Raw genomic sequence first — 17,691 nt, 5'->3', positions numbered from 1 at the left:
TCTTATATATGAAAAAATGAATATTTTTTTTATTTTTTGTTTTTCTTTCAAATAAATAGCTAAAATGAGTTGCCATATAACTGTGTGGTTGATTTAAACACAGAAATGTCACAAAAGTCAACAGCCAATTATTTAGTGGACTTTTTTTAGTGGTTCAAATGGACAGATTCTAATGCGGCAAGAAAAATAAAGGTGTTTTTTCATATAAAAACTGAATTTTTTCAAAAAGTATCTAAAGCAGACAGTTGTTATTATAATATTTATACCAATAAACTATTTTTCTTGCATCATAGCTATCTGTTTTAAAGAAAAAGTCCCTTTCCTGTCATATTGAGGTCCTTTTGTATCTGCCTGGGGTACCAAAATGGCTTAAAATCTGTATTTTCTGCATATGAAAAGCTATATTTTTTTAAAACTATGATATTGGTATAATTTTTTTTGGATTTATCATAATTGAAATGACCATATCTATAGTTTAAAACAGTTGGTTGTACCAGTCATTATACTTTACTTTAAACAAGAGGCTCCCTTGAGTTAAAGACAAAAACGGAGGTTCGAATATTAATATTTCCATATATGGAAGTCACAAGTGGGGATTAAATAATGATTTGGAACTCATAGTACAGCTCATGTATCTACCATGTCAGAATAAACCACAAATTTGCTTAGTTTGACTAATGAAGCAGCTTTTTATCAAAAGTAATATTTTCTGGCTAACACTGAGATATTAGTCTCATGCCTGGAATAGGGTACCTATATAAAAATTTTAATAGAAAACTCATGTTTATAGCAGGGCAATGATGTTCTGAATTTTCAGTATGAAAATGAATACTCTAGCAGAAAAACAACAACTTTTATGATTATATTGAAATGTTTATTAGTAGTAAGCCAGTTTTTCAAGTAAAGTTGGATATTCAGCAAGTGGTCTTTACCAGCTGAAAAAGTAGTACCCCAATGCAGGTAACACTTTTATGATGAATTAGCCAACTTTTGAACCTGATTTTTTATGGTAGCTCTGGTTTTTTGCATTTATGGTTAATCTTTACCAAATTTGGAAATGCATTTTGTTTTCATGAATTTGTATAATATCAGTTCAATAAAATTATTATCTTGACTGTTTATGATGAGCATATCTATATTCATGTAACCTAAAGCAAGTAATACTCCTGCATAAAGGATAGTTTTCAAGTTACAACACATTTTAAGTATGTGGTTAGGACTTGAAAATAGTCATTTTCCATACATTGCCTCTTATATATGAAAAAATGAATATTTTTTTTATTTTTTGTTTTTCTTTCAAATAAATAGCTAAAATGAGTTGCCATATAACTGTGTGGTTGATTTAAACACAGAAATGTCACAAAAGTCAACAGCCAATTATTTAGTGGACTTTTTTTAGTGGTTCAAATGGACAGATTCTAATGCGGCAAGAAAAATAAAGGTGTTTTTTCATATAAAAACTGAATTTTTTCAAAAAGTATCTAAAGCAGACAGTTGTTATTATAATATTTATACCAATAAACTATTTTTCTTGCATCATAGCTATCTGTTTTAAAGAAAAAGTCCTTTTCCTGTCATATTGAGGTCCTTTTGTATCTGCCTGGGGTACCAAAATGGCTTAAAATCTGTATTTTCTGCATATGAAAAGCTATATTTTTTTAAAACTATGATATTGGTATAATTTTTTTTGGATTTATTATAATTGAAATGACCATATCTATAGTTTAAAACAGTTGGTTGTACCAGTCATTATACTTTACTTTAAACAAGAGGCTCCCTTGAGTTAAAGACAAAAACGGAGGTTCGAATATTAATATTTCCATATATGGAAGTCACAAGTGGGGATTAAATAATGATTTGGAACTCATAGTACAGCTCATGTATCTACCATGTCAGAATAAACCACAAATTTGCTTAGTTTGACTAATGAAGCAGCTTTTTATCAAAAGTAATATTTTCTGGCTAACACTGAGATATTAGTCTCATGCCTGGAATAGGGTACCTATATAAAAATTTTAATAGAAAACTCATGTTTATAGCAGGGCAATGATGTTCTGAATTTTCAGTATGAAAATGAATACTCTAGCAGAAAAACAACAACTTTTATGATTATATTGAAATGTTTATTAGTAGTAAGCCAGTTTTTCAAGTAAAGTTGGATATTCAGCAAGTGGTCTTTACCAGCTGAAAAAGTAGTACCCCAATGCAGGTAACACTTTTATGATGAATTAGCCAACTTTTGAACCTGATTTTTTATGGTAGCTCTGGTTTTTTGCATTTATGGTTAATCTTTACCAAATTTGGAAATGCATTTTGTTTTCATGAATTTGTATAATATCAGTTCAATAAAATTATTATCTTGACTGTTTATGATGAGCATATCTATATTCATGTAACCTAAAGCAAGTAATACTCCTGCATAAAGGATAGTTTTCAAGTTACAACACATTTTAAGTATGTGGTTAGGACTTGAAAATAGTCATTTTCCATACATTGCCTCTTATATATGAAAAAATGAATATTTTTTTTATTTTTTGTTTTTCTTTCAAATAAATAGCTAAAATGAGTTGCCATATAACTGTGTGGTTGATTTAAACACAGAAATGTCACAAAAGTCAACAGCCAATTATTTAGTGGACTTTTTTTAGTGGTTCAAATGGACAGATTCTAATGCGGCAAGAAAAATAAAGGTGTTTTTTCATATAAAAACTGAATTTTTTCAAAAAGTATCTAAAGCAGACAGTTGTTATTATAATATTTATACCAATAAACTATTTTTCTTGCATCATAGCTATCTGTTTTAAAGAAAAAGTCCTTTTCCTGTCATATTGAGGTCCTTTTGTATCTGCCTGGGGTACCAAAATGGCTTAAAATCTGTATTTTCTGCATATGAAAAGCTATATTTTTTTAAAACTATGATATTGGTATAATTTTTTTTGGATTTATTATAATTGAAATGACCATATCTATAGTTTAAAACAGTTGGTTGTACCAGTCATTATACTTTACTTTAAACAAGAGGCTCCCTTGAGTTAAAGACAAAAACGGAGGTTCGAATATTAATATTTCCATATATGGAAGTCACAAGTGGGGATTAAATAATGATTTGGAACTCATAGTACAGCTCATGTATCTACCATGTCAGAATAAACCACAAATTTGCTTAGTTTGACTAATGAAGCAGCTTTTTATCAAAAGTAATATTTTCTGGCTAACACTGAGATATTAGTCTCATGCCTGGAATAGGGTACCTATATAAAAATTTTAATAGAAAACTCATGTTTATAGCAGGGCAATGATGTTCTGAATTTTCAGTATGAAAATGAATACTCTAGCAGAAAAACAACAACTTTTATGATTATATTGAAATGTTTATTAGTAATAGGTACCAGTATCGTATTGCATATCCCTGAGCAGGTGTACGTCAAAACATGGATGCTATAAAAATATAGTGCATTTTCTTTCTGCCTCTCTACAAACTAATATTTTGTCAAAAGATATGAACAATGACTTATAAAATAGAGCAAACATCACACTGTAAGATGAAGAACTTTTTTAAAAGAAAATCTAACATAATATCATAAAAATGTTCCACTGAAAAGGTTGGTTTGGTGAGTGCAAAACGAAAGTGAAAGTAGGGAAAATGACTATTTATAGTTCGAGACTACTTTTCTGTCCGATCTTCGTGGACTCACCCTATTTTCTTTGCGGGAAATTATTTTTTCACATGTCCTTAGAAATGCTACATAAGTGAAAGTTTTATTCAATCAATTTACATATTTTTTAAAAAATCCTAAAAATATGCACTTCACTATAGAGGTCTATGGGAAAATTAATACGATACTGAGACCTAGTAAGCCAGTTTTTCAAGTAAAGTTGGATATTCAGCAAGTGGTCTTTACCAGCTGAAAAAGTAGTACCCCAATACAGGTAACACTTTTAAGATGAATTAGCCAACTTTTGAACCTGATTTTTTATGGTAGCTCTGGTTTTTTGCATTTATGGTTAATCTTGACCAAATTTGGAAATGCATTTTGTTTTCATGAATTTGTAGGATATCAGTTCAATAAAATTATTATCTTGACTATTTATGATGAGCATATCTATATTCAGGCAACCTAAAGCAAGTAATACTCCTGCATAAAGGATAGTTTTCAAGTTACAACACATTTTAAGTATGTGGTTAGGACTTGAAAATAGTCATTTTCCATACATTGCCTCTTATATATGAAAAAATGAATATTTTTTTTATTTTTTGTTTTTCTTTCAAATAAATAGCTAAAATGAGTTGCCATATAACTGTGTGGGTGATTTAAACACAGAAATGTCACAAAAGTCATCAGCCAATTTTTTAGTGGACTTTTTTAAGTGGTTCAAATGGACAGATTCTAATGCGGCAAGAAAAATAATGGTGTTTTTTCATATAAAAACTGAATTTTTTCAAAAAGTATCTAAAGCAGACAATTGTTATTATAATATTTATACCAGTAAACTATATTTCTTGCATCATAGCTATCTGTTTTAAAGAAAAAGTCCTTTTCCTGTGACATTGAGGTCCATTTGTATCTGCCTGGGGTACCAAAATGGCTTAAAATCTGTATTTTCTGCATATGAAAAGCTATATTTTTTTTAAAACTATGATATTGGTATAATTTTTTCTGGATTTATTATAATTGAAATGACCATATCTATAGTTTAAAACAGTTGGTTGTACCGGTCATTATACTTTACTTTAAACAAGAGGCTCCCTTGAGTTAAAGACAAAAAAGGAGGTTCGGATATTAATATTTCCATATATGGAACTCACAAGTGGGGATTAAATAATGATTTGGAACTCATAGTACAGCTTATGTATCTACCATGTCAGAATAAACCACAAAGTTGCTTAGTTTGATTAATGCAGCAGCTTTTTATCAAAAGTAATATTTTCTGGCTAACATTGAGATATTAGTCTTATGCCTGGAATAGGGTACCTATATAAGAAGTTTAATAGAAAACTCATGTTTGTAGCAGGGCAATGATATTCTGAATTTTCAGTATGGAAATGAATACTCTAGCAGAAAAACAACAACTTTTAGGATTATATTGAAATGTTTATTAGTAATAGGTACCAGTATCGTATTGCATATCCCTGAGCGGGTGTACGTCAAAACATGGATGCCATAAAAATATAGTGCATTTTCTTTTTGCCTCTCTACAAACTAATGTTTTGTCAAAAGACATGAACAATGACTTAAAAAATAGAGCAAACATCACACTGTAAGATGAAGAACTTTTTTAAAAGAAAATCTAACATAATATCATAAAAATGTTACACTGAAAAGGTTGGTTAGGTGAGTGCAAAACGAAAGTGAAAGTAGGGAAAATGGCTATTTATAGTTCAAGACTACTTTTCTGTCCAATCTTCGTGGACTCACCCTATTTTCTTTGCAGGAAATTATTTTTTCACATGTCCTTAGAAATGCTACATAAGTGAAAGTTTTATTGAATCAATTTACATATTTTTTAAAAAATCATAAAATATGCACTTCACTATAGAAGTCTATGGGTGACTAAAAATAACATATAATAATATAACACAATTCAAATATTTCAACAACAATAAAAAAAAAATAAATAAAAAATAAAAATAAAATAAAAATAAAAAAAATAAAAAAATAAAAAAAACAAACAAACAAAACCAATTCAGCTAACATTCTTTTTTCAGATATCTCCTTCCATGTCCTTAACTCTTTCAATATCTCATCCACTTTCATACGTCAATTAATTACACAATGAAATACATATGAAAAATAATCATGCAAAAAAAGCATTATACATATAATACATGCATCAAAATTTAAAATAACATTTCAATGCTACTAACTTCACATTAAAAAATTAACTTGTATTACTATATATATATATATATATATATATATATATATATATATATATATATTTTTTTTTCTTTTTATTTATGTACATGTAGTAAAAAAAATTCAAGCACTCGTACATGAACATAATATATACATGTAATACACTAAAAATCATAAATCAAAATGAATATGAAAACAATTGAAATATTTATGTACGTCATCTACATGTATATATACAAAATCTTTCCATGGCTATATACTAACAATATACAATATAATGCAAACAAATAGTTTAGCTTTATCTTAACTCATATTAATGGATTAAATGATTTACTGGTAATTCTTTTTACACATTATCCATAATGTAACCATTTGACCAGTGGAATTTCAACCTTTTACTGCAAATATGATGCATATTTATTTCTGGTTTATCTCCCATTAATAAGTCAACATTTATATATATTTAAACATATAAAATATTCGTAATATATATCTTTCTTATTTAATTTCCTTTTTTATCCCATCATTCCATTTGAACAATAACAGGGGGTATGCGAAACTTGAATTGACCTTTTAAGCTTTACTATTTAAGTTTACAAAAGGTACCCAAGCAGCATGATCTGATGGCCCCTAACTAAATGAACCAAAAATACTTCTTCTTGTCCTGAAACTTCTGACCTAAGATTCGTTTAATCTTATGGTATCCCATCTTATCTATAATGCATCTGCTGAAGACAGGACTTCATCTAAATTAACTCTATCTCCATAGCGTTCTGGAATTTTGCGTATTCGACTACAACTAGAACGATGATGAACTGGTTCTTTCTCTTCTTTTTTTCAGAAATTGCTACTATGCAATCTGCAGGTGGTCTTATTCCTTCTTTAGAAATTTTACTTCCTAAAAATTTACATTTTACAACTGAAAATTTAAATTTTTCTGGTGAAAGTTTCAAATTACCAGATTCAAATCTACTGAATACTTCTTGTAATATATCTAAATGTTACGGTGGCAGAATGCGGCCATGAAAAAAAATAATATGTTGTTCCCTCAAGAAAGTATGTAGTTCACACAAGATAAGTTTCTCGTTCCCTCAAGAAATTATGTCGTCCCCTCAAGATACTATTTCGTTCCCACAAGATACATATATCGTTCCCTTAAGATATTATGTCGTTCCCACAGGATAACTATATTGTACCCACAAGATAATATATGTCATTTCCACAAGGTAAATATCTCGTTCCCACAAGATAGATATCTCGTTTCCACAACATAATCAATATTACGTTGTTCCCTCAAGATAATATGTCGTTCCCACAAGAAAATATCTCGTTCCCACAACATATTTATAATTCCGTACAGACAACTCTCATTCTGCACAAGGGGACTACGGAGTCAAGACGTGATGGTCACAGTGACTTAAAGAGATTGATCCCGAAAAGGTAAAGCGCCTCTTAACGCACACTAGCTCACTATTCCCTAACCCCCAAACATTGAAATCTATCGTTGGTTCAAATTTCAGACAAAAAATGTAACTCTTGTTGGAGTTAGAGTCCTTGAAAGTTTTGTGTGTGAATTTTTCCAGTTTTTCCTTATTATTTAGAAAACGGAAGCAGATTGGTGTTCAAATAACATTTGAAAATTGTTGAGCATTGTAAGATCTATTCCTGGTGCATTTTTCAGAAATATGTGTTTGTCCTTCTTGGAGTTACGACCATTGAAAGAGTAATTCTTGGTAATTTTTTCCAGTTATAGCAGATTATTAAGAAAATAATGACAGACTGATAATTAATGTAATTGAGAAAAATGGTTGCAATAATAAGGTATATAATTTGTTAAAATTTCAGAAAAAATTGTTGATCTTTTAAAAGTAATAGCTCATAAAAGTGTCATTTTGCTGATTATTTCGGAAATAATAGCAGATTAATTGCATGTAAATAGGAAAAAAAATTAAAAGCTTAATCAAATAAGATCTATTCTTCATGCAAATTTGCATAAGTATTTGACCATCTGTAGTTTATGCATGTGTTTAACAAGGTGAGCGATTCAGCTCTCTAGAACCTTTAGTATATGACGTTGAAAAACACACCTATCTCAACTATAAATGACCATTGTAAACAATCAAAACTGTGATTATGTGAAAGCTATATACTGTTGGAATCTGAACTAGTAATAAGTTCTGAATATTTGTCACAAATGGTACTTCTTATTCTTTATAATCAATTAAACTTTCCAAAAACCCGTAAAAAAAGTCAAAATTCCTTTATGTCAGGTATAAGACAGAGTAGGTTCAAAAAAGCTAAAATAGTGAATTGCGTATTGCAGAGGGTATCAAATTTGCCAAATTTTGCATGGAAGAATAATTTCATATGTTCTTTTTGAGATAGTTATCAAAATTGCGTTCATTTTAGGCAAAAAAAATATTCAATGCAAAAATGAAGGTGTTGGTAAATGGTCAGATTTCTAAGAGCGTTCAGTCATCATATTCTGTTATTAATGTAAGAACTTATTTACACAATATTCTTTTCCGATTAATATTTCCTAAAAATGTACATACTTTCAGCAATTCTACGTCGGCATTTGATGAAATTTCCAGTACAAACAAAAAACATCTTTTTTGAAAACGTCTAGCGAAATGTCGGATGTCAATATTTTCCGGGTAATTCGTTGAGAAAATGCCATGCTCCAACGCAATTCTACAATCCATTGGCAATTTCTTCTATGCAATAATGATATTTTGTAATTGTACATTAACTCAGGAATACACTTATTTCATTTATTATGGTTTAAACCATTTAAAACGGATAAAATTCGACCGAAACAAATGTCTAGCGATTTGTCGAACTTTCACTTTTTGAACGTTTGGAACGTTTTCCGTCGATCGGGTAATGTAGAAATAAAACGAAATCATGAATTTCCGCTTAAGATAACAAGAACTAGACACTTATACGCATCTCTGCAATTACAACATGCAACTGAAAGAGACAAAAAATCGAAATCAAAGGTATATAAAAAGACCAAGAGTATCTGTATTTTGTGTTAATAACAAACGTAAGAATAAACCAAAAAAAAAGAATAAAACAAAGGGGTGGTTTTAACGTCCTTGACTACCCTGTCGGGTCTCGCACGGACGGCCCAATTTGGTGGGCTTTAAATAATTTTGCTATTTATTTAAATTGTATTTTTAACCAAAAAAGAAAGTTGTTTAAAAAGTATAGGAAAAAAGTAATATACATTATGAATAGCTGAAATGTTAGATATTAAATAGTAAATAGCCAAAATAAAATTTGAAAATGGACCATGTAAAGGAGGAAAATGCCAAGTTGGATAGAGAAAAGCCAAGGATAACCAGTCGGACCCAGAAGGCAGGGGAGACCTGTGTGATTTAGATTGCCAAAAAGTGCATGCGTTTTAGAGTCAAATGGGTGTGGTTTAGTGAATATCCAAAGGTGAAGTGCAAATTTAATAATTGATAATGTTGGAGTTTCAGTTACCAAAGGTGTATGTTTTTTTAGAATGCCGAAAAATTTATGCCGAGCCCAAAAGTGTATGTAAATTTAGACTGTCTTGTCTAGCCGGGCGTATTTCCCAGATTTTACCGTGCTAGCACACGACGTTAGTGCGCAGTTTTACTAACGCCACACAAGACCGTTCAAGCTCATGCTTCTGGTGAATGGGTTGACCAATTTTTTTTATAAGTTTGAAAACTGGATTGATTATCATTGGTTAGATTGGTCAACTTTTAGAATTTAACAAGTGTAAAATATAAATCCAAAATTTACACGTGGACCTAAAAATGGCCAAAAGTTTAGCCATAGAAGCAAATAAAAAATGTATTTATAAGCCAAAGTAGTAAAATAAGGAAAATAGAAAAAAATATTATTTGGGAGTTTAAGCATGTGCACATGATTCACAAAAGTAAAAAAAAAATAATAGTAAAAAATAAATAAATAAAATGAGAGATTATGTGTATAAATATATTGCATTGTGGAACCCCATATTAGGTGATTAATTTTATTTTAATTCAATTATATATTATTATGGTTTTTTTTATTGAAAAAGAATAGAATGAATTGTTATATAGTTTACTGGAATTCGATCGGAGTAGAATGACTGAAAAGCAGAATAGGGCTGACAGAACTTTAAAAATGTGTAGAAAAGCAGAATGCTAATAGATCAAATGAATGCAGAAAAGGGAGTCATGAATATGTTTTATTTGGGAAAACGCAAATGAGAAAGTGAAAAAGTAAATCAATTAGCGGCTATCTGATGGTTGTTGATGAAAGCCCGATTTTCTGATAGATAGAAGATCTTTCAATCGAAATACTAAGTTGTGAAAGGTCCAAATTCTGCTATTGGTACATGTAACATAAAATCAAACATGTATATCAAAATGCACATTTTATCTTATCGCAGGAGAAAGTTGCTATGTTCCCTCTCTAAACAGACAGATTGTGCATATATGTGGCGGTTGCATTCCATGCTGTAGTGCACATGCATGTGCAAATTTAATTTATCAGTAGTTCTGTTAATCAAATTAATTAATCTTTTCGATTTTTTAAGAAATGTTCAAGATGTTTTAATTGCTACCAATAAAAAATTATTGTATAGTTTGCTTTACTGCACCCAAAAAGTCCAGCGCCGATGTAAACATATTAATATTTCTTTTTCAGATTTTTCTTAGAATATGGAAAAATGGTGGCTTCCATCTCTGTATTCCTATTTCAGACACGGATATTCTTACTCAGAAATGAAGCTTTTACTTCAGGATAAACATGATATCTGTATTAGTAAACGGCATTTACGTCGAATTACAAATTCTATTGGGCTTTATAAACGCAAACAATCAAGTATAGAAAGATGCTATGATTTTATTCAATCGTTCCTGACAGAGACAAATGGATCACATGGATATTGCTTTGTTCATCAACAGTGTATAAAGAACAACTTAGTGATTAGCATGGAGAACGTTCGTGTTATTCTGAAAGCTTTGGATAGGCAAGGTGTTGAATTTCGGAAAAGACGCAAGTTAAAACGCAGAGCGTACACATCTGGTGGATCCAACAACATTTGGCATATAGACGGGTACGATAAACTCAAACCTTTCGGCATGACCATTCACGGATGTATAGATGGTTTTTCTAGAAAACTTATATGGTTGAAGGCTAGAATAACGAACAATGACCCAAAAGTTATAGCAGGATACTATATCGAAGCTGTCGTAGGACTGGGAGGTTGCCCGAAATCGGTCAGAAGTGACTTTGGAACAGAAAATATGTTTGTTGAACATATGCAGCGATTCTTCCACCGAAATAGTATCCATTCAGTTAAGTGCTATATGTACGGCTCAAGTACACACGATCAGAGAATTGAATCACTGTGGGCAATGTTCCGCAAACAGTGTGCGAAGTTTTGGATAAATCTGTTCAAACTGCTGAAACGTTATAATTTTTTCAACGGATCAATCTTGAACGTCAACGTAATTCAATTCTGTTTTATGGAGCTTATTCAGGTATGTATAAATCTTAGTTCTTACAAGTTCTAAAAGTTTTCACGAGTGCAAGAGAAATCCCATTTCTAGATGATCCTAGATACATTTTCTATAATGTTTTATGGGGGTACATGCTGGTCATGATTGTAAATGATTTGTCTACATCCCGTGCACAATATAACGTCTCCTTCATAGTTTATTTAACACATAATAGACCATTTTGTGGTAAGTTGATGAGAATGCTCAATATACACTTCCGCGAGGTAGGGCTTCGGTAGAACAAAAAAATTTTCCTGGCAGAAGTGTATATTGAGCATGCTCTACGCATGCTCATCGACTAACCCATTGTTAGCAAAAAAGGGTCTATTCGTGGAAAGGTAAATTTCTGGGGATTTTACTATGGATAGTCAATTTATGCCTAAAATTTTACCATGAGCGTTAGCGATAAATTATACGAAACACGTTTCAACTCTTACGTGACAAAATAATGATTTTTTATCGCTTTGTTTCGAATGTTACAGTTTCGTTTCGCAATTTATAGATTTCGTTTCGATTCGGTTCGATTTCGTTTCGCATTTTATGGCTACCCCAAGCGGATTAGGAAATTAGTAATCTGATTATTGATAATATTTGCTTATTTTTTCTAGAAAGATATAAAAATTTTTGTATCGGATTTGAATCAGCACAAAATAAGGCACAACTCATCAACAGCCGCACCTTCAGGGAGGCCATACCTATTACACAGAATGCCAGCGTTGCTTGATGCTGAACATTATTTCCGTAAAGTAAATGAAGACGAAGTCGACGTTTGTTTGAATGAATGTTCTTTCAACAATGATCGTGTATGCGACGTTGACATATATGATTTTTTGTAACAATATATTAGAGGAGATAGGATGGATAAGAAACGATGGTCCTTATTCCAATGTTGATTTATATATCGCCTTACGAAATTATATATCTCATGTATTACATTGATTATATAAAGGAGGCATTTTTTGAAGCGAGAGAAAATAAAATTGGTATGAATGCCCTTGTTAATAAGAATTTCAACCAAAAAATCACTTCTAATTGGCGTTATTTGTCTTATTTTATTTTATTTTATTGGTTGGTTCGTTTGTTTATTTATCTCCCCAATCTTTGTTGTAGGATATATATATTTTTCGGTATGTTTGTTCGACCGTCACACCTATGTTAAGCTTTGCATTTCAGTTGATTTCTCTGGAGCTGTAAGTCTGATCTTGATGAAAATTTGTATACTTATTCATCATGACAATAACAAATGAACTGCATACAGGTTAGGGGGTTTCCACAAATAAGTGCCGAGCGGAACATCCGTGTCTTAGAGACTCATTTTCTTGTTTCTATGTTCACTCCATGGGAATTTGAACAATGGAAAATGTGAGCATATGTTGTATCTATGATTGAACGGTAAGTAGATATTCAGGTAAAAAAACCAAAAAAACATTTGCAGACGAGTATGGAAAAGATGCAAAATTTCCTTTCTGTAATATCCTCGACAATTTTAGAATGCAATTATAAATTATCAATTAAATATAAAAGTTTCAACCCCAAAAAAATTCAAAATAGCGGAATAAAATGCAACAGTTATTTTGGACGCAAAAACGATGTAGATGTATAGGTTGTAGCGGTCAAAAAGAAGTCCTTGTCCATGAACGTGCGTAGCTAATATATTTTTACAAACATCTTCCCTGTGATAATTCCCCGTCGTAATATAATAGCTACACACACTTCTCATTGCTCAGGCTCCCATTGTGTGGTATTATTTCCTAAATATCAAAACAATAGAAAATGGAGGAATACCGATTGAAAAGTACGTGTGACCACTCATGAAATACATATTCCAAGTTCTGGAAAACATCAAGGTTACTCTCCTGCTCCCCACCCGTCACACATTCCATCTAGGGGTATGCTTAGAGATCTCTAGCTAAAAGCACAAAGGTAAAAGAAGGGCTTGGTCTTTCTTCAAGAAACAAAAAAATATAAAAAAAACCCACACAAATGTGTTGTTTAAGTAACATGTTCAACTTGACTTGAAATATCTCAACATCTATAAGAGATTGGATGGTATTTGGTCGGTGGATTTGGATGATGTTTTAAGGCTCGTTAACCAAGTGTTATGTGCAAAATGTTAAGCACCCGTCCAACACGAACATAGATATGGCCATTAACAAAAACTTGATCAAATCAATTCTGCGGAAGATGTATTTCAAGATAACTTTTTTCTTGTAAGGTTACTACCTATATGTAAGATGTACCCACTGACTAATTGAAAATGTCAACCTGTCTGCAACTTGTTGCTGAGATGACAATGACCAAAAACTTAAAATCAATCATGCAGAAAATACACGTCAAGACGACTTTATCCTGGTGCGGATGTTAGTTATTATCCAGCAAGTTTTATCCTCTTTCTGACTGACCAAATATACATGTACTTCCACCACTGTGGTTGCTAAGGTATGGAAAATCAATCATGCTATCATAAAAACTTCAGGGTGATCTAAATCTCGTACTCATGACATATGTGTAAGTGACTATCCAAGATGTATCCAGTGACCAAATATCAACCCTTAACTACGGGTAGTTTATGAGATATTGAACTTAACTGAAAGCTTGTTCAAAGCCAATAAAATATGTCGATTAAGGTGATCTACTTATGGTAAGGACAGTTTAAGTGCCAAGATTTATTCCCAAAATAAAAAGCAGTCCTCTATAATATTGATGAATTATGAAAAGTTATCGAAAACTTGATAATAAGAGTCAGTCATTTAAAACATAGGTAATCTATCGATTACGAAGCTCACCTCGTTTTGCAGTTTGTCTCTCAGCCTATTGATGACAGCATCCCACAAAACAAGCAGAAAGAAACTACTTGGATTGACAACAAACTCAGACTAAAAAATTAACAAATCAAAACTTCTTTATGAAAAAAAAAAGACAAGAGTGCTGAATATACAAAGAAGTATAAACATCACAAAATAATCATCACAAGATATGAGAAAAGCCTACTGGTGCTACATCCAAAACTTTATATTTGACTTGCTAGCATGCGAGCTTAATGAAAACAGGAAAAAAAAAACATCCAAAAAATCTCTTTACTTAGATCAAAGGTATGAAAAACGACAACAACGGCATAGCAGCACTACGAAATAATGGCACACTCACTGAAAATCCATCTGAAAAAGCAAACATCTTCAACTGCCAATTCGAAAAAGCATTCCAAACTGAAACTACTGATAAACCACTACCATATAAAGGCAAATCAACTCATCCACTAATGGAAAAATCAACATCACAAAATAAAATGCAACTAAACTCTTAAAACAAATAAGTCCACACAAAGCCACAGGTCTGATCTGATATGTGGACAGGGACTAAAAGAACTAAGTACAGAAGTGGCAACAAACATGCATCATTACATGCAAAAAAAAACAAAACAACACAAAAAAACAAAACAAAACAAAACAAAACACTGACACCGGTAGAATACCAATAGATTGTGGTAACGTGCAAATGTTCTCCTAGTCTTCAAAAGAGGAGAAAAACACAACGTAATAAAGTTTGTTTGTTGGGGTTTAACGTCCGAGCAGCAATATTTCAGCTATATTCAGACGATGAACATGAAATTGATGATAAAATGAACATGAAATGATGATGAAATGAAAAAGGGATGGGACACAAGGACAATTGGGTCGACAAATTTTGATTGCCACTGGAAATAGGGAGAGGTGGGTAGAGTCGGGCAATATAGCCTCCTGTGGCGGAGCCCTATGGTTCTTACTACGGGAGAATACCACAGTAGGGTTCTTTAACGTGCGAGGAATGTGGCATCCTTCCCAACACGGTGCACCACTATGGTTTGCGGTCAGGTTTTCCGTATTAAAGCCTGACAACCCCAGCATGTAACACGCCAGGGGTACCCCATTCCACCACCTGGGGCACACATCCCAGTTGCTCTGTGGGCAGAGCGCCCTAGCCCCCGGCTAGGGTTCTGAGCACTATTTAGTCGCCTTTTACGACAAGCTTAGCGCTGCTGCAGGCCTATTCTTTTAACACCCGGACCTGCACGGGGCCAACGTAATAAACTATAGACCAATATCACTCGAATGCATTCTCTGCAAAGTCAAGGAGCATATCATTGCAAGTAGCGTAATGAAACAACTTGAGTGTAAAAACATCTTACACGGCCTTTTGCATGAATTTCACCATTCAAGATCCTGCAAAACCCAGTTAGTTTCATTTATTCAAGTACTTGCTCAAAATAACTATAGCAACATTCAGACGGATGTAATTGTGGTGGACTTTGCCAAAGCCTTTGACAAGGTCCCGCACAAAAGACTCCTTTATAACCTCAGTCACTATGGCATAGCTTATTACAGCTTAAAGTGGATTGACGATTTCCTTTCACTAAGAATACAGACAGTCTTTGTTGATGAGAGTTCAGAAACAATTCATGCCACATCCGGTGTATCACATGGAAAGTACCGGATCCTATACTATTTCTTGTATACATCAATGACTTTAATGACTACATCAAACATAAAATCTAACGGCTTTTTGCAGATGACAGCATCATATCTAAAACTATCAAAAATACACAGATGCTGAACAGCTCCAAGAAGATCTATCAGCTGCAGCTGAATGGGAGGAGGACTGGCTCATGTCCTTCCATATAGTTCCTATAATAATAGGGGATTTTTCAAAAATTTTTTAGAAACACTTCCTTTCAGAATTTCACATACTTTTTGTGCTCAAATGGAAGAGGAATAATGAAATTATTTTAGTAGATGTGTTGAAATGAGAAATTTGACATTTAGGTTGTGATTTGGTGAGGTAAAAAAAGGTCAAGTTTGTGACATCCAGAAGCCATTTTGGGTCATTTTTTAGGGTATCTCTGTGTTTATGCATAAAATTTGAAAAAAATAATGGTAAATTTTTTTTATATTTTTTATATAAGTTGTTGGAAGGTTCAAATTAACATCCCTGAAAATCTGAATTGAATTGCGCCGGTGGAATTTTTTTAAATTACAGAAAGGCTATAAAGAAGACAGTGGGAAAATTAATTGTGGTTTCGTGCCTACTGTACTGCAAGTCTGCTAACCCCACATGCCATTCTGAGGATTGTGAGCTGACATATGTAGAATCATGCTGATATATAGTCCTCTGCAGGTTAAAGTTAAGGTAAAGTCCAGAGAAGCCATTGAATATTGTGAAATTAGCATAGAAGCCTATGGGAAGTGGAATTAGTGGAATTTGAAGCACGCACGGCGAATCGTAAAAAATATCTGAAGAAAATATCGTCAAATAAGTCACTATAACATCTGCCTTGTGTTAAAGAACATCCTCGTAATATGATCTATTGATAGCATTTTCTTTTGTTACATAATGCTGTCATTAACTAGTAATTCGAATGTTTTTTTTGAATTTTACTTTCGTTTTCAATATGACAGTTGTTGCTTGGAAACTGAGAAACGAATCACCAGAGGCCAAAAACAGTGTTTGAAATCTGTAGGTCAGATATTGATTTTTAAGTGAAAACAATTTCTAGTCAATGCAAATTAAAGTTCAAAGTAAAAAATAAAAAAATGAAATAATATGAAATGTAGGATAAAAGCGGGGGCTGCTCTGGCTTCCAAAATTCTGTCGCCAGAAAAATCGCCAGCTGCCATTTTTTTGTCGCCAGTTTTCAGAAATTAGAGCCAAAGGGTGCCAAAAAAATTACATTAAAAAAAAAGACAGTATTAAGTTCACTGATGAATTATCTTTGTCAATTCATCAAAATAACCTCTCCATTCATGACATACATGTACCCAAGATTCACTCTTGATGCATGTATAAAGTAGGTTTTGAGCTTTTTAGGTTTTTTAGTCTGTCACTTTCATATGCATAAAATATTAAGTACTACTCCAAAAACAGGTATTTTACTTCTATCAAAGACTATAGTACTATTCTCATACAGTCCCTGATTTTAAAACATGTTCACCTTTGTCCTTTATGCGTATGGTCTAATTCATCTAGTACAATATAATTTACTTTTTAATTTTTTTTAACAAGCTTGATTCTTTTTTTTTCAAGTGATAAAATTTCTATCAAACTACAGTTTGTACCATGGACCATTAATCGTGTCTTGATATCTCAATAGCATTTCCTTAATTAGATTATGGGAATCCCCATTCTATTTTGTTTACCGATTTTCCCGCTAAAAAAGTCACATGGCAAAAGTGTAAACAAGTGTCATCCATTTTCTTTTATCAATTCTTTCATTTCGAAGTATTTAGACACTTCCTGATGGGACAATCATTGTTAATTGGATTTATTTTATT

At 32.1% G+C, this 17,691-nt stretch overlaps 1 protein-coding gene across 1 annotated transcript; it reads left to right on the top strand.

The window, feature by feature from the left end:
- The first annotated feature begins 6,087 nt into the window (after positions 1–6,087).
- Positions 6,088–15,078, top strand: LOC148597629 (uncharacterized). The gene is made up of 2 exons (XM_088563468.1): positions 6,088–11,368; positions 11,995–15,078. The coding sequence occupies exons 1-2, from the start codon at positions 10,544–10,546 to the stop codon at positions 12,220–12,222; spliced, it is 1,053 nt and encodes a 350-aa protein (XP_088419594.1). The 5' UTR covers positions 6,088–10,543; the 3' UTR covers positions 12,223–15,078.
- The last annotated feature ends 2,613 nt before the right edge of the window (positions 15,079–17,691 follow it).

The sequence above is a fragment of the Perna viridis genome, chromosome 15 (assembly GCF_037379345.1).
Source record: "Perna viridis isolate PV_CMFRI_1.1 ecotype Kerala chromosome 15, ASM3737934v1, whole genome shotgun sequence".
In the NCBI taxonomy this organism is placed as follows: domain Eukaryota; kingdom Metazoa; phylum Mollusca; class Bivalvia; order Mytilida; family Mytilidae; genus Perna; species Perna viridis.
This window is presented reverse-complemented; position numbering and strand designations above follow the sequence as displayed.